Source organism: Paramacrobiotus metropolitanus, unplaced genomic scaffold, assembly GCF_019649055.1.
Source record: "Paramacrobiotus metropolitanus isolate TYO unplaced genomic scaffold, Prichtersi_v1.0 Parri_scaffold0000004, whole genome shotgun sequence".
NCBI lineage: Eukaryota > Metazoa > Tardigrada > Eutardigrada > Parachela > Macrobiotidae > Paramacrobiotus > Paramacrobiotus metropolitanus.
Window position 1 is genome coordinate 652,771 of NW_026570224.1, and position 27,036 is coordinate 679,806.

Here is a 27,036-nt window from a genome sequence, read left to right on the forward strand (position 1 = left end):
TGTACATGTGTATGTATGTGTGTATAAGACTTAGTATGTTTTGTATTTTCAGGCCGTATGACCCAAGCAACAAAACCAATTAGTACGAATTCCAGAATTCGCAATCCAATCCGCGCTAAGTTCCCGTATCAACTTTGACGAACTGGCTCATCATATGTTACATAAAAATTTCTTCTCTAAATGTGTTGGGTGCCGACGCTATGTATGTTGTTATTTGCTGCGAATTAGATATCCAGTGCCGCATCAAAAGAGTTACTAAATTGTGTTGGACAGTAAAGTTGTGATTTCTTCGCAGACGGTGTACGTATGCCGGTACGCATGACGTACTTACCATTAGCCTGCGAGTACAGTAGTCTATCACAATCTTCCGATCCGTCGTCCAGTAACCTTTCCTGGTGCAGTAGATGCGTGTGAATCAGTCGATATTACCTTCGTTAGCGTCTTTATTGAGGTTCCTAGAACGGAACTTTTCATACGACTACGATGGGTACTGTGTTGTCATATCTGTTTAGGTATCACATCGGCGAGAAACCTGCAACATCCGGAATTCGATACCCACATGCCACAGCTAATCTTGACCTTTTTCCTTTACATTTCTAGTACTAGGGATACTATTGTTATGCCTTTGCTGTATGCACTACTCGAGTGGTATCTCGAGTTGCATGCTAATGATTTAATGTCATCTGACGTATCCCGTTCATCAACCTGCAACTGCGTATCCCCATCCAGGAAATTGCAGATTAATTAATTTTGCATCAAATTACTCACACCGCTGGAAATTCTCACTGATTTTGTGGAAGCAACAAAAAAAAACCACCACATCACTCACGATGCAAGGCTGGGTCACGATAATTTTGTTCAGCGTCGGTTTTCTGCCAAATTTACCGGCGCCGACACAGTCGTCGCGTGTCAACATTGTCTCATTCGCCTACGCCGGCAAAGAGGCCAGTCAGGGCAACGCGGCCATTGTACCGACCATCGATGTGGCCATTGAGCGGTCTAAGCAGCAGTATCCCAATGTTTTTAGCAATATCCACTGGATATCTAAAGCCTCACCGTACAACGGGAGCAATATTGCTCCGTGTGATGCAGCTGAAGATTCGGCTATTAGCGAAGGTGTCGCACAGTGGCTGAATGCATCCAGTGTTTTCTATGGAAGATTGGACTTCTCAGGCCGCAATCAATCAGGATTAACTGTTTTTGTGACCTCAGGTATCATGGTTGTCATATCGGCTATTTCAATATTGGCTATTATATATCGGCTATTTTATTTTACGCATAAAGACAATCGTACTGAATATATGTATATACCTTTTTCGATAACAATTTGTTTACCTGCAATCGATTTCAGCATGCTACCGAGCGTTTTCGATTTTGGGAGACATTGGTAGAGGTACGAAAAAGACTCACAAAAAAGTTCTGGTAGAAAAAAATAAATATCAGTATCGTAAAAAGCTGTAAACATGGGATGACCTTTGTTATTGCTGCTTTCACAGAACTCGATGTACTAGCGATAGCATGGTAAGAACTACGAAAATATAATTAACATGATTTTGTACTGTGCCATTAATTGAGGTAAAACTCAGTTAGTGAACTGCGACAAGAAAGTTTTTCGTAGCGGGACGTTTGACGAAAAAATGAGTGATAAAAGCCGGTATCCTTCCGTGCTGGCGTTTGGCGCTCTGTCTGTCACTCAAATGGCGTCGTCGTTGTCCGCCTTTATGGACCAGTATCACTGGCAGTCCATTGTCGCTGTGTCGGATACGCTTTCCAAAGGGGCAGACTTGTTTAACAGATATAACTCCATGTGTATCGGTTCGTTAAAAATGCTGGAAGGTCGCATGCAGAATGGCACAATGCAGTTCTTGCGAATACCGATTGATTCCGATGCAGCTGGGTTTGAATGGCCGTCAGTATTGTGGCAAATATCCAACTTTAGTCGAAGTATGGCTCATTATGCAAATTTTGCAGCTTTATTAAAATTAATGCCCTTCCCCGTGTATGTGGATGATTATATCCAATGCACTTTTCTTTGCAGTTGTTCTGTTGTGTACAACTACGAGAGTGCAGAGGACGTTTCTGGTAAATCAATGTATTCGCAAGAGATGAAAAAAAATGTCGCAAATGTTGTTATTTACATGCTGAAAAGAAGTTGCGTAACTTTGGCAAAAATCAACGGTATTTCGTTAAAGGTTTTTTTGTCATACGAGTACTAACAAACCGTTACAAAAGTACTGTATGTTTTTTTCTGCAGTCTGCCGCCTACGAAAATAACATGGCTAACGGAGACTATGTAAGCGAACCGATCAACTGAACTTGATCTTGACTTTTTTAATTGTTGCATGATTTTATACGGCCCTAAAGTCATATGTTTCATAATTAGGTATTCATAAGCCCTTTCATTGGATCTGTTCCAAAGGATTTAGCTCTCAAATGGAACCGTAACGAATCCATCGACCAGGTATGTACGAGTAGCACAGCACAGTATGTTATACACAATATATTTGAAGTTTAGGGTTAACAATACGTATATATCGTAATAAGTGTCACACAATATTTTTATAGAATGTGAGAAAAGCTCTGCCAAATGTTTTCATCTTTCGGCATCCCCCTGTAAACTGGACAAAAATAGAAGATGTTACCGATGCTATAATTGATCGCCGCATAGAGTATTATCATGAATCTTACGAGACAGCAAGTTTTTATAGAGTAAGTAATTGCAGATATATGTCTATGCCATACCAAGTCTGTACTCTAGGGGTGTAACCCCTAGAATACAGTCTCGGCCGTATAGTTAATCTGCTACTTTCCCTTTCATTCTTTGTTATCACCAATTACTTTGTACATCGGTATACGCGCGTATTTTTGCAGGAAAATGACTTGTCACTTAGCTGCTTGGAAGCGGTAGAAGCTCTGGCTGAGGTAAATGGAATAAAAAATATATTTATTTATTTCGCTGGATCATCCAATCTAATTTTTACGTAATCCTTGCAGGTACTTAATGAAACTTACACTTCGCTGCCGGATTACATTAGTGGAAAGGAGTTTGCTCGGCGGTTTTTTAATAAATCCATAGAAATAGAAACACGGAAACTGACAATTTCGCCTAGCGGAAGTCGGCAGACTGTGTTAGAGGTTGTACAGTACGACGTCAACAAGAAAGATTTCGAGGTAATAATCAGCTATGGCGTTAAAAGAAGCTTCAAAACCAACATATACATATATCTAACATTTTCCGCAGACCGTCTATGTGACTGATCCAGTCACAAGAAGACTGGTGGCAGTCAAAGGCGCAGTTATAGAATGGAAAGGAAAAGAAGTTCCACGCGATCGTCCAGCGTGTGGGCTTCATGGCGAATACTGCATCGACCATACGTATCAAAATATGATAATCGAGGCGGTCGTGGGAGCATTTCTAGCCATCGCGGCTATCGCGGTTGTCGTGGTCTTAAGACTGAAGTAGGCCTGTGAATGAATGACCTTTACTGTAACTCGCGGCACAATTAAAAGATGCAAGCGTTTCCAGAAGTTTTTTAAAATTTAAATAATTACTTTATATCACAGACTAACCTTAGTTTGATTTTGTAGCCGGCAACGTCGCGAAGCTGAATTGTTATCTCAATGGTGGCGCGTAGATTTCGCTGATCTGTCAACGCTGCCCGTATCCACTGTGCACGGCGCAACATCACTCTATGCTTCCCAAGCAGTGTTTAGCCCCGCATATCAACAGACAACTATCAAAGAGACTCTAACTGCAAAAAACAACACAAACAGTCATCGGCTGGCAATATTTAATGAGCGCATGGTGTGGACTACCTGCTTTGTAATTCCAACGGAAAAGGAGAAGCAGAGCATTATTGTGCCCAACAGAACATTTCTCAAGTTTATGCGAAAGGTCATTAACAAGGCGTGCAAAAGTTACAAGTAATCTATGTTAAGATTTTGTATAGTTTAAATCTGGAAGTTCGTAAACTCCTTGTTTAACAATTGTATTTAGAAGTCTCCATTCTAGCCACATTTTGATGTTTCCGAACATAATATTAATTTTAACTACCGGTTTTTGCAGCTTCACACAGTACAACATCGACACATCAATGATTTTGTGGGAGCATGTTTGGAAAAAGAGTACAATTTTGTGGAAGAATATCGAAAGAAAGGATCCATCTATGACATGAATCAAAGCAGTTTTTCAAAAGGGAGCAGCGGTTTTGACTGGGACATGAAATTCTCCTTTCTCGTTGACCTTGCGGATGTGAGTAAAGTTAGCGTTTGATTACCAATGCATGGTAACTATTCCAAGGTATAGAGATGAAATCTTGTCGGTTAACCTCGCCCACATTTTGGCAGGCTCTGCGCTTTCTGCATAGTTCGCAAATAAAGTTCCATGGAAATCTGAAAAGTACGAAATGCCTGTTGGATAATTACTTCACGCTGAAGCTGTCGGATGTAGGCAACGAGCGCATGTGGTGCTACTTAAGCCGGCGTGCACAGTGCCCGGCATCTGTCTATTATACGCTATGGACGGCTCCGGAAGTGCTGCGTGGTGGGATGCCATCGGAACAAAGCGACATATATACATACGGAATAATTGCTGTTGAAATCTTCACACAATCCGGGCCATTTAATACAAAAACTTTGCACCCTGCGGACCTCGAATGTAAGACGCAGAATTTAATAATGTTGTGTAGAGAGACATGCTAGTCACGTCCAATTATAACCAATTAAAGAAAACCTTTTTTCTTATGTTTAATAACTGTTCTTGCGCGGGTGAAAACACGTATACGATTACACTTCCTCCGGGAATTATGCAGTTCCGTATCTGAGAGAATTCCAGCTGTGCTATTGCTCCTATAGTGTCGCAATAAATACTAGGACATATTAAAATGTATTAATTTTATTAATCTACTGCACTGATTTTGCTTCTTGTGTTAATTTGTTTATCGTATTAATTCTGCTTTTCAAACTTGGTCGTCCCTTTTACATGACCATTCTTTAGTAATATTACTATAGGTACAATACATGCAGTGGTTTTAAGTTAAGCTGATGTGTGCTGAGGCTGCATGCAACAAATCGATTTTAGCAGCATTTTCATTCATCATCAAAAAAAGCCCATTCTTTACCTGTCTTAATTAGTGTCTGAGTAAATAGTTATTACCAAAATGGTCCAAGAGCTATACTTTTACAAGCAAGTTTATGTTACATGATTTACATCTGATTGCTACGCTAACAATCTTTTCCTCTGCATTTCTAGCAATGGTGGAAAAAGTTAAAAAAAATACTGAAGAATTTCCATTTCGGCCTTCGCTGGAGAGTCTGCAACTCATTCCGGCAGCCGAGAGTGCATTCAAAACGTTTCTTCAGGGATGTTGGGCAGAAAATCCCGATGACCGGTTCACGATGCGGCAGGCTGGGACGAAACTGGATACTGTTATGGAACAATTGAAAATGCGAACAAAGGGATCACTTTTTGATCGTTTAATGCGACGCCTTAACGCTCATGCTCGAACGCTGGAGCATACTGTAGCTGAAAGAACACAGGAGCTGATTGAGGAACGAAACCATTGCGATATGCTTTTGAAAGAGATGCTTCCGAAGTAAATTTATAACACATGTGTATATATATAAATAGTGCAAAATAATTATCTCATAAAACTTATTATGCAGTTTCAGGTGTAACACACACATATACATAGGCTTTGTATTTTTGTAGGGAGATTCTGAAACAATTACGAGCCGGTCAGATTGTGCACCCCGAACACTTTGAATGTGCCACAATATACTTCAGTTCAATCTTCGGATTCCTAAATTTTGCTATTTCATCTCCTCCTATGACTGTCATCCAGTTTCTTAACGGTGTCTATTTGGAATTCGATGTCAGTATTGATGGACTAGAAGTCTACAAGGTGGAAACAATCAGCGACTCGTACATGGTTAGAAAGATTGACCTTTACGAATAATATAGCGTTGCGTACTTCCGCTTTTTTAAAGCAACATTTACATTGAATTTAAAAAATTATAATCATAATAGCAGTTATGTTGCCAAAATCGTTTGTAAATTGTAAATTGTACTGTTTGTAAATTGTAGGTGTGCAGTGGTTTGCCTACGCGTACATTCAACAACATCCATGCCGCTCATGTTTGTGAAATGGCTCTGATATTGCAGAGTCGATTCGCTGTTAAGTTCAGCCAAACGCAGTTGCAGCTCCGTGTCGGTATAAACTCAGGTACTCGTATCAAGCAATTAATTATACAATTTTATGCACTCATGATATGCACTAATGACGTAATTATTATCAACTTGCACAACTTGCACAAACTTGCACAACTTGCACAAAACGTTGACGCAATTATTATCAACATTTTGTGCAAGTTAAATCATTCTATAAGAAATCAGGAATGTGGAAACGCGAAGTCAGGATCCACAGAATGGCTGTTGTACGAAAGGGCGGAATTTTTTAAAGACTGCTGTATTTTACAGCGTAAAATATCTATATCGTGGCATAAAGTAATAACTAACACGCGTGCACCTGTAGCTTATCTGTAAGTTCAGCTTGCCTTTGATACGAATTGTTTTCAGGTCCCGTGGTGGCTGGTGTAGTGGGGCTGAAGTGTCCTCGGTATTGCCTGTAAGAAAAAATAAAAATTAAAGAGTGGTCATTCTTTTAGTCAGTGTTAGTTATGTTTTTATTCCGAGCACACTGCTTCCGCGTGTAAAAAATAACTGGCAATACAATAGTAATAGTGATGCGAAAACTACATAGTACAGTACCATAATTACAACTGCATAATAATGTATTCGGCAGTTAGATTGTTCTTTACGGCATGCGTTCTGCAACTTTACAGGTTCGGCGACACAATCAACACAGCATCAAGGATGGAAAGTAATGGTGTTCCGTCCAAAAACCATATGAGCGAAGCAGCGGCTTCTCTGGCTAAAGAATACGGTTTTGTAATCGAACCGAGAGGTGAAGTGTTTATAAAGGTATGCATGTAAAAAAGCCCGAAAGAATGAACGATATATGCATGCATTTATCTGTCAGTATCATGACGCTTGGCTTTCAGGGGAAAGGAAATTTAATTACATATTGGCTTATCAGCAAAGATGGCGCAGTTAAAGATATACCTGTGAAGAAGTTGAAAATCTGAACATCTGAACCGAAAAACCAAATTCATCAATATTTGCTGCGGACTGATTCTCTTGCCTACATTTTCATGCATGTGATTTTTCGGTTTACACGTTGAATGCATTGCTCAACCGGAAAAAATTTCTGTTGATCCGTATTTTCGCGAATTTGTGTTAAATAAGAAGTTAATGACCAGCTAGCAGTTCAGGCCGTGTTTTAAGAAGGAAAGATAAAGACAGTGCAGAAACGAGCATACTGTACACTCGTAGAAGACCAGGGGTCAACAGTCATTATCAACAGGGTAATTCTTCGGTCCAATTCTTATGACGTCTGGGAATAATTAGTAACTATTGCACTGTTAAATGCAGTTGTTTACTTATGTGCGTCGTTTCTGATTTTTTAGGGTTAGCTGTATGGTTATATCGTCTTCCAAAGGTCCAATTAAGAGATTTCACTACAGTTATATTCCTATTTATGTATTTTCCAGCTGTTGTACCGCCGACGTGCTCGTCAAGACATATTATGAAGGTCCATTTTGCAGCTTAAAAAACTAAAGTCCGCCCTTAAGTTCATTTTTATTAAAAAATAAATTGATATTGATTATCTCTCTGCGCTATTGCAGTATTACGTTCAGGGTGCAGCATGTATTATTTATAGTACAGATACCAAAGCTAGCAACATGCAGCTTCCTGCCGCACCTGCAACTATCGATTGGTTTTGCTCCCAAGTCAGTCTGGATTCGAACACATACTGTACCTGCAGAGTTATTTGATCTGATACGGAAAGCATTCACTATGTATTGCACAGTACGCAAGGTGCTGTGGCTTTCGCGTTTAAGAAACTATTAAACGATGACGAAATAAGCAGCAAATTGTAAAAAGGTAACTGCATAATTACGGAAACCTGTAACTGGCATGAATTGTGTACTCGTTTTGTTGAGCATCAAAATGATTTCTTTTTTGTGGTTAAGCTGTTAATAGTGCTACTAAATGAAAGACGCAAGCATCTCTACCCACTGCACACAGATGCGAATGGTCTGGCTTGAATTCCAGCCCTGGACGCGGTGTTATGATTCAACCAATTTACAGCACTTGCATCCATTGCACGACTGACCCCGAGAAAACTGACGCAGAGCCTTCTGTGAACTTCCCGGATACTGCAGCCGTGATGCCTGTCCAGGACGACACACTGTTGCACCGTTCCAGTTCCAGCTCCTCATCGGGAAACGGTCCGGTGGCGCCAGCACGACCTCGCAAGCTGCTTAAGCAGACATCGCCGCTCTCCGTCAAAGCGTCCTCTTCTTTCTACTTTACACCGCAAACCACCGCCGATACCGTTCCTTTAAATCATGAGAATTTTCCCTCGCCGGGTGAGATAACGGGGCAGAATATGCAGTCGGTCCGCGGTGACCGATCCGGATCCACGCTGGTATACGGTGAGAAATTCCATGAACTGAGCACGGCCGATCTGGTGGTGGTGATCGATGCACAGCAGGCCCTGCTCGACAAACTCAACACGGAGAACCGTGATCTGTCGTCTAAATCGCGGATGCTGGAGAGGGAGCTGTCGCTCGTTACGGAGGAGAACAATCAAATGCGATCGGTGGTCAGTCTGCGGTCGGCGCAGTCCAACATGGACTACCTTCTGCAGACTGTCGGAACCATTGAAAATGTCCCGCCGACCAATGGTATGACAAAATGTACACACGACACACTTGCGTACAAAATTAATATACATTTGTAAGATGGTTAAAATAAAACAATCCTTATATGTCCTAATAAATAATTTCGCCAAACCTTTAAAGGTAATATTAAAACTGGTTATATCACTTTGAAGAAATAGTTAAGTAAAAAAATTAACTTTAGTTTAAAATTTCAGAAATAAATTTATTTATGCAGGGAAAAGCCAGCTTTTGCAAAATGGATTTTAAATAGCACAACCAAAGAATCAGTTTGCTGAATTTTTTAAATAGTTGTGCATTCCAATGCTATTACCCAAATCGCTTCTATAAAGGTTCGGCCAGTACAGTGAAATCTGTACAGAATGCCTTAGCATCGCAGGTCCAAGCGCTGGAAGCCGAACTAACCGCCAAAGAGCAAGAACGACAACGCCTGGCCGATGAAATCACCTTTATTCGACAACAGCTGCAAGATAAAATTTCGGCTGTGGATGAGCTGCAGGAAAAGCTCCAGAAAGCCCCGACAACCTCCACAACATCCGTATCGGATATGGAAGGTTTAGTGGACACTTTGTCCAGTAATATTAAGACACTCAAGCTGCGTGAAGCAAACCTTTTGACGGAAATTGCTGTGGTCAAAGAACAACTTGGACAGATCCATGCGGAGAATACCATTTTAAAAGACGTTGTACATCGTCAGGAAATTCAGAGTAGCATGACGAAAACGCAGCTGGAAAGCGAAATGCTTTCGTTGCAGAGAAAATATCGGTCCGAGAATGAGCGGCTGGTCAGTGAGTCACGTGATAATGCAGACGCGGTACAATTGCGCCAGAAAGATTTGGATGAGCAGTTGCAGGTACCGTACTAAAATATGTTAGAATTTGATTGAAATCTAGGGTAGTGCACGATAAAACCGTATCAATACAAACACTTTGAAAAACTAGACTTGTTTGTTGCACGATTACCTATTCAGTACGATAATTATTTATCATGTAATTAAAAATCAATTCTGTATCGAAACAATGGTTTGTTGAATTAAAAATAGGCTGGTTAATTTGATTTGATCGATTAACGGTGTGTAGTGCTAATCTGTCTTACTAAACGCTGAATAAAATATTTAGCTAAGTTTGTTAACGCCTAAATTAAATTAGCAACAGAATTACAGAAGTATCCAGAGTTTGATGTAAACTTCCTAGGCTATTCAAATGAAGCTCACTGAAGAGCGGTTACGCCGGGAAAAGGTTGAAGCAGAAGTGCATCTAGCAAAGATCCGCTCAGGCAACGTAGACGATATTGTGGCGGAGAGCGTACAGCAGCTCCAGTCGGAAATGGCGCAGTTGCGTGCAGCGGCCAGTGCGGCCGAGGAGCGCTCATCCATCCAGCATCAACATGACGAATGCGAACGCCAACACTACATGACGAAGTGGAAAAACAACGAAGACCAATTGTTAAAATTAAAGCATGAGCTGGAGCTGGCACGGACAGCCTCGGCGGCCGTTGGGCAGGAAAACGCCCAGCTCTTAATGCAACTGGCTGACGTTGATCGGCAGGTTGAGCACAGTGCAGCCGTCAGTAATCATCGTCCATTATCGGCTGATGCCGAAATTGATGTCTTAAAGAGCCGCATTGAGCAGCGTGAGAAGGAACTGCAACAGCTGCGCCAACACACGGCCGCGGCCGACGAACAATTGCAGGACTTGTGGCAGCGTCAGACCCAGCTGATTGAGAAATTCAAAGATGAATGTGCCGGGTTGGCCGGACAATTGGACAGTGTACGCGGGGTACAGGAGAAAGAGCGGTTGGAGAATAGTGTGTTTCATGTAGATGTCAGCCATAAATACGGCAGTGCGGTGGAGCTCAATCGGCAGTTGTTAGCCGAGTGTCAGAGCCTGGCCGCCCAATTGTTGGCTATACAGTCCACCCACAAAATTAGTCGAGAGGAGTAGTGAACGTGACCTTCGAAAATTATTTGCCAGTGCTAGCTAGCGCTGTACTGCCTACATCTTTCATGCTTGTAATCACTTAATTAATCTTCTTTATTGTTTTTTATTTGAAGCAAATGCAACTTGAAAACTACGTACCGAGTATGCTGCCATAAATATATGAATCTGTGACTACATATTTTTTGGTTACTGGGAACATTAGATTTTGCTATCACAGACTGCTCTTCTAATGACACGGCTCAGTACACGCATCTACAATCTACATAATTATATGGCTGCAATGCATGGAATCGTTTTTTGGCAGTGGAAGACCGGCTTCAAACAAGTGTGATGTCTAGCTTTGTAGTAATGAGCTGGATAACTTGTCTTTGAATTCAAATCTTTAATATTAATTTTTTTATTTTCGTAACGTTATTTTAGTTTTTGCGTATATATTTTTGTATTTTTTCAGTAATCTGTAATCATAATCATACAAGCTCATGTCCGTAATCCATCGCATTCGTGATTCGATTACAGGTTTGTCCGTTGTTGGCAGCATTTTGTAGCAAGCAGTGGTAGCAGTTGAAAGACAGGAAATCATGAAAATGCGTGGTCAACCACTGATTTGCCAGACGTTAATTTCGGGGATTTATTCTTGAGAAATGCTTTAAGGAACTGTGTACTGCACTGTATAGTTGATTTCGCCGTGTGTTTAGTGTTGAGTAGGTCATCGTCACTGTTTGAACTGTGGAGAGTCTGTGAGTAATCGTATTTGTCTGATTACGACTTGTTCTTGATCTTGACATTTCGCTAATTTTAATCTTTTCACTTTATAATCAAAGACCATTTACAAATTTTGCATAATGTGCAATGATAGCTATTTCCAACGGTAAAACTGCAAAAGGAAATGAATCCAAATCGTTACTCATTTTAGGAATTTAATACGCAAAAAAAGCTTGCACCTCTATAAATAATTAAAAATGGCGGTTACAGGAGCTTACATCAGCTCTGTATTCACATTCGCCACTTTTGACATGCCAACATTGCAATAAACAATTTTGGAATAAATAATTTGTTACAAGAAGATCTGTTCTAAATAATCTATGCACGCGCTCTCCTAAAATACATATATTTCATTTGTCGAATGATTGCCAAACTAATGAAGATAGTTATTGGTATAGAGCGGCACTAAAAAACTCCAACAATACTTGTATAGTTGTACTATCAATAAAAAAATTGAAGTGCGTGCTATTATTGCTAGAAGTAATTGTGATCGTGAATATTCCCACATGCACGCCTTCCAAGCAACATAGACAGGTACCGCGTTTATCCGTTTTCAATAAATAAAATAACTGATGTTGTGCAATGTGCCGCAAATCCATTTGAATACAGCAAGTACTACAGTAGCACTGCATATTTTCATTAGGACGATAATCATGGCGACTTCCACTGCAATGGATGATAGATCACGGGAAACTTAAATTTTGAATACTTCTAGTGCTTACAAGATTAGATGTATGCCGAAAACGTCTAAAATGCTATCGAACATGCAAGCCGCCTCTTTGTGGTCAGCTGCTAATATGTACACAATCCATTCAGATAGTGCGAGCCGACATTAAGCTCTGATCGGATTTTTTTCTCAGCGTTTCCGTAAAACACGGAAGGTGGCGTTGTGGATCACTTGATTTGCTTAATGATAACGTCCCTCAACTTGTCCATACCATTCAGCTAACCGATACTACTATAGTTTATACCTGTGATTATGCACGTCCGGACGAACTACAGTACCATTAGAACTGTAATGTAACTTAAATTTCTTCTGGTAGGATTATACTGTGATTAACCTTGTTAGAGAAAATTTATAATAGTACGGCAAACACCGGCAAATGTCAGTTTTGCACTGACAGCGGTCATGTTCGCAAAGGAGATTGGTGTTGCCGGACAGAACATTGGTGATTACATAGAACATATCAACGCGCGTACCTGCATCTGCATGTGTCTGTGTGTGCAAATCGTATCTGGACAAATGTGGATGGATAGAAAAACTGGTTCGTGTTGAAATGTGAACTGCTAATCGGTAAACATAATTAATTACGCGAATTGACCGTTTCGTGGTTGGCACGCGGGAAGAGACGACGTAGTGGATGGTGTGCAATGTCTTCTTGGCCCAAAGGCGCGGTACGTACCAATTATCTGTGTGTACCCAATACCTACGGTTCAACTTTACACACAGTGTCCGATTTGTGGATTTTCAAATAGATGGTCAATAACCACAGAGTCTGACCTCTCTCGCAACAGGAGACGAACTTAAACTTTAAGAGCCTCTGAAGAAAAATTGATTCAAAACCAAAGACGTGTATCGCTCGATATATAAGTGAACGATTTGTCCTTTTTCAGCTCTCTTAGTATGAGGACACGTATTTTCACTTTATGCGGAAATCAAATGTTGGATGCTAATGACTGTCAATGATAAGCAACGCTAGCATCTAACCCACGTTAAGGACTATATCCATACAATTGCGTCCATCTGCGACTGCAATTATTAACGGTACATTATCGCAATATTGCATCTTATATATATAAATGGCTCATATGCAGGTACCGTGCCGGCTATCAGGTAGCGTATCCTTATTAGTATTTGTACGTCAAGTGTGTGACCCCCTAATTCATTTCATCAGACGCTGAATTTTATTTGTAAATTTGATGTGGGTCGAAATTATTGCGCGATTTCGTTCGAAATGTGTAAATATGGAGGGAAAGTGTAAATTAGCCGAAAATGACGTGTGGCATTACGCTGACTGTATCAATAGAATTTTTTGTCATAGAGCCCCGAACTAGTGCCTATAGACCGGCATTTAATTATTGACTAAAGCCTTTAGTCAATAATTAGATGCAGATCGGCCCCTTGTATACGCAGGTTTGTATACAATATTTCATTTTACTGCTCATGCCGATCTGTACAGTGGCGGTGTGAAGGCTAGCTATCCGTATTATACATTGACGGCGCGCGTGCTCAATTAGAGTATCATAAATCTCTCGCATATTGTACAATGGCAATTTTTCAATCAACGTGTGGAGCCAGTTTTTGCGTTGCACTGTTGTAGGATCTAGGGATTGGTTTGTACATGTAAATGCACCGCCCCCACACACTGGTTAGCCAGCAAAAACAACTGGAGCAGTGTTAAGAAATGGACTGGTCAGCCAACAGGACTATCCCCGACGACGGGGAGGGCTCTAAGTTGCATATTATGTCCATGTCTATATAAAATGCCGCTGTACTATAACCTCATGGAATGTTAGATTGTTTGTGAGAATACTATATGCTCGTGCGTAAACTTTGAGTTGGAATTAAGGTGGGAGCATTTCAAAATGAAGTATATAACTTAACCCTCATCTCTTAATGTCTATCAGTCTAGTGCATACATACCTGCCTTGGTCTCATTGGACGCTAATTCCAATCGGTCAGGAATACTTGTTTATTGCGGTACATCACCGCATTATATCTGTACACCCTTGCCTAATAAGCCGCCGAATCTTGATTTGCCACAAGCCGCTATACCACGTATAATTTTTCAAAACGGATCTATCCTGCCGCACATCTAGCTGTCGCTAGCGAGGACATGGAGCTAAGGCTCATCCTGGTACGTGTGACCTTTACCCATGTAGTAATAGTCATAATTTATGTTTTGCACTTATCGTATGTTAATTTTTTAGAAAAATTATGAAATAATTTTTGATGCGGCACACGCCACTAACAAACTAGCAGAACAGTTCAAGATTTCCGTAGCATGCTGGCGTTTGTGCGCTACGCCTGTATTAAGTGGTTTACTTATGTCCTTATTGTCTCATTATCTATTCTATTTGGCTTTAATCTGTTAGCCGTGAAAAGTCATTCGTTTGCATAGTGAGCTCACCTCACCATTGATCCATTCGATTATGCTAATTATTGTCGGCATGTATAATGCGCTTATTAACATTGGAATTTGTAATTGTACCATTTTTTCTTTTATACAGTTATTGTTATTCCTCTCCACATCACATTTCCACCATGTTATTTCCGCCGCCGTTAGACCCAAACACGACCCCAGATTATCCCTCATAGCGACGGAAGAACCCGTTCCTCCCACCAAACAATCAGCACCGACATCGACAGCTAGTCAAAGAGATGCCATATCAGCCTTAGCCAAGCAGCTGACCAGTCAAATAACCAGCCAATTACAGGCTAATCAAGTTGTTATTGGAACACCCGTCGGCGGCGTCCCGCCGACCGTTATTCAAGGTACACCAGTAGCAGGAAGTGTGATACAGGGCGTTCCCGTTGGCTCGTACGGTACCGGTGGCGGCTACGGGGGTTACGGATCCAGCTACGGTGGTGGCGGTTACGGTGGCGGCGGTTACGGTGGTGGCGGTTACGGTGGTGGCGGTTACGGTAGCGGTGGTTACGGTGGCGGGGGTTACACCAATCCGTATTCATACTACGGAGGAAGTGGATATGGAGGTTATGGAGGTGGTGGATACGGAAGCTATGGCGGTTACGGAGGATACGGTGGAGGGGGTTACGGATCCTTTGGATCCGGTAACGTTATTGTCGGCACCCCCGTGGCTGGCACCGGAGGAGTGGTGGTTGGGACCCCCGTAGCAGGCGTAGCAGGCGCAGCAGCTGGTTTAGTGGCAGCCGGGACTACCAACGTAGCAGCAGTGCCAATTGATCCAACTACAACAGATGAGATTGATCGCGCCCTCAACGTGGCACTCAATGCCATTGCTAGCGGCGGCGGCTTAACGTCGCGCCAAACCTCTAACCCTATTTCCGTTACAGTCACAACCGGCACAGCGGCTGGCTCAACCTTAACTGATCGTCAGAACGTGATTGTGGGAACACCTACGGGAACCACCGGCAACGTTATTGTGGGAACACCAGTCGGCTATGGTACTACCGGTACTTTCGGAGGCACGTACGGAAGTGGCTTCGGAGGCTACGGAAGTTACGGAAACACCGGCAATGTTATTGTTGGGACCCCCGTCGGCACCGGAAACGTTGTTGTTGGCACACCGGTTGGCACTGGGACGACCGGCAACGTAATCGTCGGAACACCGGTCACAGGCACCACCGGCAATGTCATCGTTGGCACGCCGGTTGGAGGCGGTTACGGAGGCGGAGGCTACGGCGGCTATGGTGGAGGCGGCTACGGAGGGGGCGGTTACGGTGGATACGGCGGTGGTGGAGGCTTCTATGGGGGGAATTCGGGCTACGGAGGGTATGGTGGTGGATACGGCTCTGGCGGATATGGCGGCGGTCTCTATGGCGGGGGCTACGGCGGCGGAGGCTACGGTGGTGGCGGATACGGCGGGTTGAGTTCGGGATACGGTGGTTATGGAGGTGGTGGTTATGGCGGCGGTGGTTATGGCGGTTATTCTGGAGGCTACGCGCCGTACGCAAGCTCCGGATACGGTGGCTATGGAGGTGGCGGCTACGGCGGCGGTGGTTATGGTGGCGGCGGCTATGGCGGAGGCGGATACGGTACTAATTCATACGGCAATAGTGGACTTTACGGAACGGGCGGTTACGGCGCCCTGGGAAGCAGTGGGAATGTGATTGTTGGCACACCAGTTGCAGGCACAGGAACAGGAGGAGTGGTTGTCGGCACCCCTGTTGCAGGAACAGGAGCAGTGGCAGGACAAGTAATAACTCAAGCACAATTAGCGGCAACACTTCCAGTTGATCCTGTAGCAGGAGTAGATGAAATTGACCGTGCACTTGCGACAGGTCAAGGCCAATTATCCTTCATGCCCACTCAAGGCCAGGGCACTTCGTCATCGTCCGTTCTGTCAAGCCCATTAGCCCGTCAATTTGCTATTAATACCGTGGTAGGAACGCCAGTCGCCGGCTCATCAACCGGTAATGTCATTGTAGGAACGCCAATTGGCGGCGGTTATGGCGGCTACGGCGGTAGCAGCGGTTATGGTGGATATGGTAATACCGGCTACGGCGGCGGCGGTTATGGATTGAACCAGTATGGAGGCGGCGGTCTGTACGGTGGTGGATACGGAGGCGGCGGTTATGGTGGTGGGGGATATGGTGGTTATGGCGGATATGGTGGTGGCGGTTACGGAGGTGGCGGATACGGTGGCTATGGAGGATATGGTTACCGGTCCGGTTCATCGAAATCCAGCTCGAGCAGCTCCAGTTCCCCGTCTTCATCGTCCCCATCCAGCTCCGCTTCGTCATCCAGTGCGTCGTCATACCGACCGCCATACGGAGCGATCTCAAGTTCGTACAGGCAGTCCGGCAGCAGCAGTAGCAGCAGCAGTCCCGGCGCTCAAACGTATCCATCGTCATCGCAGTTTTATAAATCACAACTTTCGTCCTATGGGAAATATTAAGTTATTTAACTAAATCTGTTGATTAATCGTTTTTTACTTGGTTCAGTATACAAGAAAAATTTCTTCCAGTTTTGACAGTTTTGCTCGTTGGTGTACAAAATGCCAAAATGAAACTTTTTGTACAGGCCGGGTTTTTTTTCCAAGCGCGATATGTCTTTGCTGTTTTTTGATTCGTCGTGTTATATTTAAAAATGCCAAATACAGTCGCTGTTCTGGTTAATGTAATAATCTTTTATATGTAAGCGCCCACTTCTATATGTGCCTTTGCATTATCATTATTTTTGCACTTTTAGCAATACAATAGGTTTGTATGGACAATGTCCGCTCAATATCAGGAATGGTTTCAATATCATTGTGCCATCATAAGTACCTGACCATTGTCACAAAGCGTTAAATCTATAACGTTTCATTATTGAACGAAAAACAACCCATCACCGCTGCAATCATCTACACACTTCTTAATTAGCAAACGGTGTCAGCCAAAAAAACAGCACAGTAAAAACAAAACGCGTAACAAAAGCGCTGATCATCTAGGCAATCAACGTTGTGCAGGTTACCGTATCTAATTTCAAAATGCCATTAACAACAATTAGACTGTTATGTTAACAAAAGCGTGGCTGTATTCGCCGGCCGCGTTGGAAATTCATGCTGTATCTGAATAACGCAACATGACGTTATGGGTTACGAGTGGAGGTTATCGCGAGAAAATATCCAATTAATCAAAATAATAAAAATGTAGTGAAGTAACACTTTCAGCTGAAAATCTGGTACATCACAAAATGCCGTTAATATCGTTCTTACAAAGCCATGAAAACAGCGTTGAACATGACCGTTCATAACGACATTCTCGAAACCCAAAAAACCTAATTGTAAACAAGTCTACGTTTTAATCTTCAACATTGATACCTAAATTACTTACTCTCAATGCTACTGTAGCACAATGGCATCCGATAATAATAACAATAAAAAATTGCAATCAACAACGGCTCACCAATACGTCCTTACAACCAGGTGCCCACAAGGCAGTAAGTGTACAGCAGCTCATGCGAAATTGCAGACGGCCCAATACAATGGTTAATCAAGTTGCGTGGTTACTTTGTAAAAATTTCAGCAATCAGAATACTGACTGAAAATTAATATCTAATACGGTTTTTGCAGACAGGGCATCCGTTTAACTGCAGTACGTATACTTAGTAGTCCGTTTCTTTACTAACACATACTGCCAAAACAAAGTAAGTGATAACATCATACTGCAATATGCAGAGCCTCACAGAAACATGTGCGTATGAAAACATGACCTTGTAATTTTTTGATAAAAAGCCGGTATCTCACGGTAAAATGCGCAGTACACAGATACATTAGAAAGTATGCGAGGACAAACCATAAAAAAATCTAGTTTAATTTACGATAAAAATGCATGCTCGTGAGAACGATACAGAACCTCAGGGAATCGGGAATTTTTGTAGTACTCGTACACATGCTTTAACTTTCTGACATACTCCTGCGGCGCAAAGCGTTAACGTTCGACAATGTCACAAGGACAGTTAGTCGGACAGCCGAGCGCCATTGTCCGCGCCAGCGCCCTTCATCGATCAAGCTCGCGGTTTTTCCGGTCGAGTAGCGCACAGCGTACTCCGGGCGATGTGTTTGAGCTGATGTCGCTGCAGGAACTCTGCAAGCGTTGCATCCTCCGACAGTTCGGCATTGAGAACATCCAGCACTTGGAGTTCATCCGCATCCCCCGACGAATCCGATCCTACCTCAAGAAAATCCCTACAGAATACTTTATCAAGCCAGACAATTTTGGCTGGTTGCACTATCTAAATCACTTCACTCTGCGCAATATCCATGCCGCCGAATGCCTGCTGGATCGCCGAATCTATACCGTCAAAATGGTGTCATCCACATTCGTCTTGCCCAGTGCAACTGTTGAGGCATGGAAAGCCATTCGCCACCCTAACATCATGCAGTACATCACAACAGTACGGGAAGTTCCGCCATGGCGGATTTACCACATTTTCCAAGGCACCAGCATGTCCCTGCGTGTCTGCGACGAACTGAAAACATGCCGAAAACTAATCATTCCGGAGTTGCTTTTATGGGATGTAATCGAAAAGGTCGTACTCGGTCTGATCCATATTCATCATAATCGCCGATTGGTTTATAACAACTTCAGTTTGGACCATATTTATTACGCCCTCGATGGCTGTCAGTTGCTCCTCGAAAACCCCTTACTTCATGATTTTCCCAATCTTTCTTCGCAGGTATCGATATTAACTTTGATTTTGGATTACGGCGAGAGCATACTATTTACATACGAGAGCATACTATTTACATACGGCTAGTGATTTTATAATACTCAATTTTAATTATTCAGATTCCGCGGAGCTCGGGTCACTATCGACCGCCGCCCTACGTGGTGGTCACCGATCTCGACGGCGCCCTGCCCGGCGGCCACGATCCGCTTTTCGACATATCTCCGGATTATTATCTCAAAGAATCCGAGAGACGCGCTGTGCAGTGCTTGGGTAGAATACTGGACAAGTTATCACTGCCGGCCGATGCATCCACCGCGCTGTTCGGACAATCTAACGGCAATCGTAGGGAACAATCAGCACAAGTGCAGCGAGCCGTCCGAGCTGTGCATTATTCCAAGCGCCTAATTTCCCTGGTTGAGAGCATGCGTGCCGCGCGGGACACAACGGAGTGGCCGAGATTTTTGGATATCTATGATACGGTGAAGGAAGCACGTCAGGTCTTTCAAATGGCGCTAGCGGGACGCCATCCTATGACAATTATGGAGTATGTGCGACCGGAAGAAGGCCCGGTGCCGTTGATCAGGCGATATCTTTCACCGTGGACCGAAGCAGATGAAGATGAATTACAATCATAATGTCCTAACAAATTACAAGTGCTGTACGGTTTTGAATTAGAGTAAATATTAAAATATTTACTAAACGCATATTTCTAAATTAGAATAAAGTACAAACAATATTGTCTTCGCAATTTTATCCATCGTCTTCCTTGTATTCTTCGATTCGGTCCGTATTTAATTTTTATTAAGTGCTTAATACTTCAGTTACTTGGAAGCCTGTCTGTCGAGCAAGTTGATTTTCGCAAGTGGCACAAAAAGAAATGTCCACGCTAAAAAGAATACAAATATTTATTGTTTAGTGCTGAAGCGTGTTCATGGCCTGTTATGGGCCGTGAGAAAAAGCGCAGCCACAAAAGAAACCGGGCGGTAGTGCATCATTATGTGAAGATAGTACGAGTACAGTAGAATAGGGAAGTACTTACTCACTTACAAGTTAACAGTAATTACGTAGCTTTTGTTAAAGATGGCGACTTTGGGCTCATGGTCAGTTGAAAACTTCCAGAAGTTTGCTGACCTAGATGAATGCCACCTTTCGTAGGTATACTCGTCCACTTATTGCACTGATCCCATTTTGGTTCGATTTGCCCGTCGACGCCCTGCCGTGCACTTAACAAGTTAACAACTGAGTTGTTTTTTGTATCATCCTTGGAGACGAGACCGGTTTAATAGATTTAATGCATTTTATGAGAACAGGTTTAGGAAATGCGCCTGAAGAAAAACTCAAGAATTTAGTCTTTGAAATTCTTCGAACTATTTTTTCATGATGCCGTCACCGCGGGATGACACGGGAACTGTTACCAGCAACTAGCAAGTAGCTTAAGATTTTTGTTGATTAATTTTCAACGCAGTCTCAAAGTTTATTAAAATTAATGCTGTACGACCCGACCCGTTCGAGTATCCGAATATCGTACTGTACGGGCAGGCGGGCAGCTTTATTATTGTAGTATCGTTTTTGCTTTCGAACATTTTTACCAGGTTTCCGCTAATTAATCATTATAGCAACTTGCACAGAAGTACCGGTACTCGTGTAATAACTAATAAAGTACACGTATTATTAATTTGTATTTACAGTACATTATGTTCCTTACCTCACATCAGTTACCTGTACCACGGCCCTGCCTGTAGGCCCTGTTCCGCAGGTTGCCTAAATGAAAAGGTTCAGAACTAGTCATGTGTTCTGCTATGAAGTGCTTTGGATGCAAAAACCTGTAGCCAATGTCAACACTCATTAATACCTATCTGCCGATGACGGTGCAGTTTATGGTTAGAATTTCATCAGCAGGTGATTAGGTAAGATGCGGTCTGATCCTTATTTTGCATTACAAGGTGCACCACATTTAGTTTTTGCAGTTTCCGGACTGCTTCTGTGGATTGTACATGTGAACTGAGCTCGCTAGCTGTAGCGACAACTGCGAAAAATGTCCAAGACCGTGGAAGCTAATTTTAAAATGCTGCACGAAGATCGTCATAAACAAGTTGTTTTTATTCCCATCCGCCACGAGGACTCTTTATCCGGAGAAGAGGCGAAACCGAATTCTCGTGGATATGCAATATGGAGACGAATAAAGAAATGCTTACCCGAAGATTTCTCAACCAGTTCCCCTTCGACCGACAGTCGCGTCTGGTCTTGGCTGGCTGTTTATATTCCATTTTTATCGTGGATCGTAAAATATGACGTCAAGGATAATCTTTTTCGAGATGTTATCTCTGGTAAAATGATTGCCTTCTCTCCCCAATTTCGTATTCCAGAATTGCCTGATATGTTTTAATGCGGTCTACATTCCAGGATTAACCGTTGGCACACTGGCTGTACCGCAAGGTAAAACAGCCATTCGAAGTCTGATTGCCGAAAATGTCTGGATGCAGTGCTTGTCTGTTTAGCTTTGGGATACGCACTTGTGGCGGGTGTTTCACCGATTTTTGGATTGTACACTTCATTTATAGCCCCGTTTATATACGCGTTGTTCGGCACTTCCCGGCATGTGTCCGTTGGTAAAATATTAAGACGTATTCTGATGTCTCGAATGTAGTACAAGTTTTTATATTTTATATTTATTCTGTTTTTTTCTAAGGGACGTTCGCTTTGGTGGCTTTGATGTGCGGAGAAACCGTGGCGGATGTGATGGAGAGACAGAAAATTGCGGTTATCGTGGTTGATAATGCGAACGCTACGTTTAATCGGTCATCGATAACATCAGCGCCGGCGGTATCTTCATCGGAAGTAGCGTCCGTGCTAGCAGTTATGGTCGGTGCGTGGCAGGTACGACTGATTTTCAGTGCAAAGATAGCGTCCTGAAAACTGTAAGAATTTGTAAATTTCTTAATTGACTGTGTCGGTTTTAGATTCTGCTGGGCTTCCTTGGTATGGGTGCTCTGACTGTGTTTCTCTCTGACCGCGTGATCAAGGCGTAAGGAAGAAAAAATTCATGCGAAACAGCTCATGGCTTATGTTAGCAGCAGATGGGTAATTTCTGTAGCTGTTTGTTCTTACGTCATTTTTCTTGTGTAGTTTTGCATGTGGGGCCGCTGTTCATATATTGTGCACGCAGTTACAGTGGATTCTTGGTTTATCTCTCCCTAAACGTCGTGGACCATTCAATTTGTTTTATGTACGTCTTTCTCTTGTTTCTCGAATTCAGAATTTTCTTTCTCCATATCTTACGCATCAGGACTTTTTCAGCATGTTGGAGTTTTGTTTTCATTAGCGCGCTAATTTAAGGGATTTGGCTCGGTACATAGAACCAAGTTCGTGTACATCCAGGGGAACTTTCGCTGTTGCGCGCTCCCAAACACTTTTTTGTATTGCTTTATGGTATTTTGTAGCCAGAAGAATTGTTCCATTTTGTATGGAAACTTTACCGTTTCAGTTTTTTGCAGAGGCTGTTTGATGTCGCCTGTAGGATACCGGACATTCATCTCGGTACATTATTGGTGTCCGGTATATGCTTCGCCGTGTTGGTCTTAGCGAAATTCCTTAACGGAAATGCTCGTGTGATGAAAATAATACGATTTCCTATCCCGATTGAGTTGCTTGTGGTACGAACGCTATTTTTGTGCTGGTTAATTAAAGAAGTTTGTTTGTGTACAAGTGCCTTAATTTCGGTGCGCGTATTCACGACTAATATGACTACTCGTATTATTATAAGTAATAATTATTATTATTATTGGCTTTCCGGTTTACTGTTAAACATAAAATTTATATTTAACTTTGCAGATTATTTTCTCATCACTCACGTCGTATTTGATGGATTTGCAAACAGTTTACCGTGTTGACACCGTGAAGAGCATACCACTAGGACTGCCGCAGCCGCTGCTGCCGCCCTTTTCTCTCGTGCAGGAAGTTATTGTGGATGCATTCCTGATTGCGGTGATTGCTTTCTCCATGGCAATTTCGGCTGGTCGCGTATTCTCACAGAAGCACGGATACACTATAAATGGGAATCAAGAGCTGCGTGCTTTGGGGTTTGCCAATTTCTTTTCTGGATTTTTCCAGTGTTTTCCGTCCGGTGTCGCGTTGGCACGGAGCCTTGTGCAAGAGTCTAGTGGAGGTCGCACTCAGGTATATAACTGTCATAAAATGTCCTTATCTGTGCACGTTACATAAAGCTTTCAGTATTGTTTTTTATTTTCTCAACTAGATCGTCAGTATTCTGATGGGTCTTGTTGTCGGTCTGGTGATTGCCTTCGTCGGGCCTCTTTTGGAACCAATACCCAAATCCTGTCTGGGATGCATCATAATCGTGGCTCTTAGTCCAAGCTTGCTGGGCGTTACAGACGTCAAGCGTCTGTGGCGCATTTCTAAAACCGAAGCAGTACGCGAAAAAAATGAAATCTTTCGTATTTTTAGTTGTGATTTTACTACTATTACCGTGAATCGTGATATTGAATTATTAATGTTCGGTTTCATTTTCTAGGCCATGTTTCTGGTGCCCTATTGCAGCATCATCATATTAGATGTGGAAATCGGCTTGGCCGTGGGTGTGATCTTTTCGCTTATAGCCACCGTTATTTATCAGTCCCAACAGTCCCCTGTGGATCAGTTGGAGGCAGTAGAGAGAAGCTACGATTGTTTTCCGGTGACAGATCTGAACGAAAATTTTCGTATAATTAGAATGAAAGGTCCGCTATACTTCGCCAACGCGGAAGCCTGCTTGATGCGGATGAAAGAGCAAGCGTGGCCGGAAATATCTAGTTTTCCGCCTTTGCCTGCCGGTGCGAAATCTGAAGATAGGGATTATCTTCTCAAGGAAAATCCGGCTTTAATTGTCGATATGGTAGCGGTGACGTTTGTGGATATTTCGGGAGTGGATGCATTGAAGAAGTTACACAAAGAATGTACGAAAAAGAAGATTCAAGTATTTGTTTGTGCTGTTTCAGGTGAGACAATCTTTAAACGTAGTGCAGCCTGTAAGTATTCTCAATACAGACATAATCAAGCGTTATTTAACTGATTTCATGGTCTTGGCGCTTTTATAGAAAATGTCAAGAAAATGTTAATGAGGTGTGAATTCGTCGTGGAAACTGGGAAGTCAGTCAGCTCTTCGGGCGGGCAGTTATCGGAAGATTATCTCAAGGATTCGGTGATAGATGCCGTTTATGGTATTAGGAAATCCCGGTCTCAACTTGATGATTGATTTTACTGTGACATATTGTGCATGTTATCGTGCAGCTGGTTTCTGTTTTCTAGTCAGATTGTTTAACATTAACCGTCCTTTTGTTAATATAATCTGCAAAATTTTCGCGATATTCAGTTTTTTACGTTTGCTGAATTATGGCCAGTCAACAAACAACGGCTTGCAAATAAATTATTGTTATCGGTTTTGGTTTGGCAGTTGTAAACATCGTCCCCGGATAACATTATTATTTTTAAACATTAATTTTGTGCGACGATGTCGGCGACTTGAGAGTCATTTGCGCGAGTATGTTGGAATCTGACCAAGCATTCTGCCGGCAAAAGTACAGTAGTCGGCATTTGACTAGATAATCGGACTTTTTGATCCGCTGGATTGTCCGGTGGCTAGGCATAAAAATCGTAAGTCCATTCGCGTGCGGGATGCGGAAAGATGGTAGGGAAACAGGATAGTGTTAAGTACCATGGCCTGCAAGGCCCTGCATGCCACCACAAAATGCATTAGGTTATCAATAAAGGTGTAAAAGGAGTGCGGTACACCTGTAATTCCGGTATCAGTGACATTGTGCTGCGGACTATGCAACGGTGGCACAAAATCATATTCTGAGCTCGAGGGCTTTACATGCATCAATTTACTACTTTGTAGCAGTTCGAGCAAAATAAGGTAATCAGTGCTAATCACTGATCATCCGTAATTACAATCTGAAATCTGAATCACTGTACAAGGCTGGAAAGTACGTATGTCGAAATAAATGCACCAAATTTAATAAGCATATCTCACGATCACCTGAAAAGACTGAAATCGATACCTTAAGTACAAAAAACGATACATAAAAATAATGTTAAAAAATAAGTGGAACATAGTAGCTTTAATCACTGAGGTATAAAGTTGCAGTTTCGCGTCTCTTAGTGAGAGAAATTCCAGACCCTGCAATCAAAGTTCCCTAACTAGAGAGGGAGTGTATCGAGCTTGCTGCAACTTTATAATATATAGATATATACATATCAACAGATTCATATATCCTTACGTCCTTATTTTTTGAAAATTATCTCCTAAATCAAAATTGATTGTTTCAATAAGATGACGCTTTTATAAAATAGAGCATCGCACAAACATTCCTACCTTTAGATTTAAAAAATCTTAAGTTTTGGAGAAGGTCTAAAAAAATTTTTAAAAGCTGTAGTACTTAAAGGTTGTTGGTTTTGGAAAATATCTCCTAACTCGAGATTCCGTTTGTGAAGCTTTTGATAGTTTTAGAAAATCCAGCATCTCCCACAGCTCCTACCTGCTGCTTGAAAAAAAATTTTGGTTTCCGGAACGTTTTCAAAAACCCTTTTAAACTTTCAGTACTTAGCGTTTAAAGTTCATAAAAATTTCCAGTAAATTCTGGAAACGTCTCGAATGAGCAAACACAGGTTTTGCAACTTAGCACCTAAACAATAGTTATTTAAAATTGTCAATTACATCAAACTTTTAAATATACATTTTCAAATTCTAGAAACCTTTAAGATGTTTCTAAATGCGTTTGAATACCTCAGAATAACTGTAAATTTATCCAAAGTCGGCTCCAAAGCTTTTACATTTTCAGAATTTCTAAATATTTCTATATATTTCGACTCGGCCCCGCTGCGCGGGGTCGTTACCTCTAATTTTCTGAGCCTCCAGAGTTTCAAAATTTTAAAAATATCTAGAAATCTGAGTATCTCAATATCGCACGGTTTAAATGGTCTAATTTATGTGTAATTTCTAAATATCTAAAAGCCGGCCCGCGGCCCGTTTACCGTACTCACTAACGTAGCGGCTCTGTAATTCTGGTGGTAGCTTGGGCACTCACTAACCTACTGCACGTTGCTCTGTAATACTGGCGATAGCTTGGGTACTCACTAAGCTCGAAATCTAATAATATAATATATGTATTTATTTTATTTTAATAATTACTGAAGAGTTTGACTGAATGGCTGAAAATCTTACAATCTTACATGCAGCGTGCGAGGTCACCTTGGGCAACCGTTAATTGTTTCCCACAAGTTTCCAATAATTCTGCGCTGAAATATCGGCTGAACGGTTTTTTATGGGCATCGTTTAAATGATCCCACTCCATCCATTTTATCACCGTTTAAATATTATACTGTCTTACCAAAAAATACAGTTTTCAAGTTCGTTAGAATCGGCAATATAAAGTTACATTGAAAACGGGAAAAAGAACCGTGAAAAAGGCAAACAAAAAGAAAAATTACGGAGGTTTTCAGTTTTTATAAAACTGGTCGAATTTAACCGGAAAGCTTGAAAACTGTCCGCATTTCCACATGTTTAAAATATTTTCGTAGCTGGCCTCGCTGGGGTTTTATATTTGAAATATTTAAAATCTTTTTTATTGCTGTACGAAGTGTATTTGTATTTCTTTCATTTTTCCATACCTCGA

The 27,036-nt window shown here is 42.1% G+C and overlaps 3 protein-coding genes across 3 annotated transcripts; all 3 read left to right on the forward strand.

Annotated features, from left to right (window-relative positions):
• The first annotated feature begins 830 nt into the window (after positions 1-830).
• On the forward strand, positions 831-7,327 carry LOC129580722 (atrial natriuretic peptide receptor 1-like). The gene is made up of 18 exons (XM_055471381.1): positions 831-1,212; positions 1,591-1,944; positions 2,039-2,082; positions 2,255-2,293; positions 2,384-2,461; positions 2,566-2,709; positions 2,872-2,922; positions 2,995-3,171; positions 3,242-3,459; positions 3,589-3,895; positions 4,067-4,252; positions 4,348-4,657; positions 5,252-5,594; positions 5,711-5,930; positions 6,086-6,224; positions 6,578-6,626; positions 6,844-6,982; positions 7,063-7,327. The coding sequence occupies exons 1-18, from the start codon at positions 831-833 to the stop codon at positions 7,144-7,146; spliced, it is 3,264 nt and encodes a 1,087-aa protein (XP_055327356.1). The 3' UTR covers positions 7,147-7,327.
• A 541-nt stretch (positions 7,328-7,868) lies between these two features.
• LOC129602649 (paramyosin-like) lies at positions 7,869-10,873 on the forward strand. Its single transcript, XM_055501729.1, has 4 exons — positions 7,869-8,005; positions 8,095-8,811; positions 9,138-9,658; positions 9,999-10,873. The coding sequence occupies exons 2-4, from the start codon at positions 8,193-8,195 to the stop codon at positions 10,746-10,748; spliced, it is 1,890 nt and encodes a 629-aa protein (XP_055357704.1). The 5' UTR covers positions 7,869-8,005; positions 8,095-8,192; the 3' UTR covers positions 10,749-10,873.
• A 2,248-nt stretch (positions 10,874-13,121) lies between these two features.
• LOC129580723 (uncharacterized) lies at positions 13,122-24,801 on the forward strand. The gene is made up of 16 exons (XM_055471382.1): positions 13,122-13,322; positions 13,829-14,365; positions 14,739-17,090; positions 18,776-19,372; positions 19,486-19,935; positions 21,387-21,693; positions 21,770-21,802; positions 21,865-21,975; positions 22,056-22,243; positions 22,327-22,391; positions 22,493-22,592; positions 22,861-23,019; positions 23,198-23,542; positions 23,622-23,795; positions 23,898-24,360; positions 24,460-24,801. The coding sequence occupies exons 2-16, from the start codon at positions 14,345-14,347 to the stop codon at positions 24,615-24,617; spliced, it is 5,523 nt and encodes a 1,840-aa protein (XP_055327357.1). The 5' UTR covers positions 13,122-13,322; positions 13,829-14,344; the 3' UTR covers positions 24,618-24,801.
• The last annotated feature ends 2,235 nt before the right edge of the window (positions 24,802-27,036 follow it).

What these genes read in the sequence shown, in the direction of transcription:
- LOC129602649 (XM_055501729.1), top strand. Translation starts at nt 8,193, where the DNA reads ATGATTCAACCAATTTACAGCACTTGCATCCATTGCACGACTGACCCC. An exon ending in AAATGTCCCGCCGACCAATG is followed by an intron (nt 8,812 to 9,137) that starts GTATGACAAAAT and finishes GCTTCTATAAAG; the next exon opens with GTTCGGCCAGTACAGTGAAA. An exon ending in ATTTGGATGAGCAGTTGCAG is followed by an intron (nt 9,659 to 9,998) that starts GTACCGTACTAA and finishes TAAACTTCCTAG; the next exon opens with GCTATTCAAATGAAGCTCAC.
- LOC129580722 (XM_055471381.1), top strand. Translation starts at nt 831, where the DNA reads ATGCAAGGCTGGGTCACGATAATTTTGTTCAGCGTCGGTTTTCTGCCA. An exon ending in GAGTGCAGAGGACGTTTCTG is followed by an intron (nt 2,083 to 2,254) that starts GTAAATCAATGT and finishes TTTTTTCTGCAG; the next exon opens with TCTGCCGCCTACGAAAATAA. An exon ending in ACATGGCTAACGGAGACTAT is followed by an intron (nt 2,294 to 2,383) that starts GTAAGCGAACCG and finishes TTTCATAATTAG; the next exon opens with GTATTCATAAGCCCTTTCAT.
- LOC129580723 (XM_055471382.1), top strand. Translation starts at nt 14,345, where the DNA reads ATGGAGCTAAGGCTCATCCTG. An exon ending in TTCCCAATCTTTCTTCGCAG is followed by an intron (nt 19,373 to 19,485) that starts GTATCGATATTA and finishes TTAATTATTCAG; the next exon opens with ATTCCGCGGAGCTCGGGTCA. An exon ending in TTTTCGAGATGTTATCTCTG is followed by an intron (nt 21,694 to 21,769) that starts GTAAAATGATTG and finishes TCTACATTCCAG; the next exon opens with GATTAACCGTTGGCACACTG.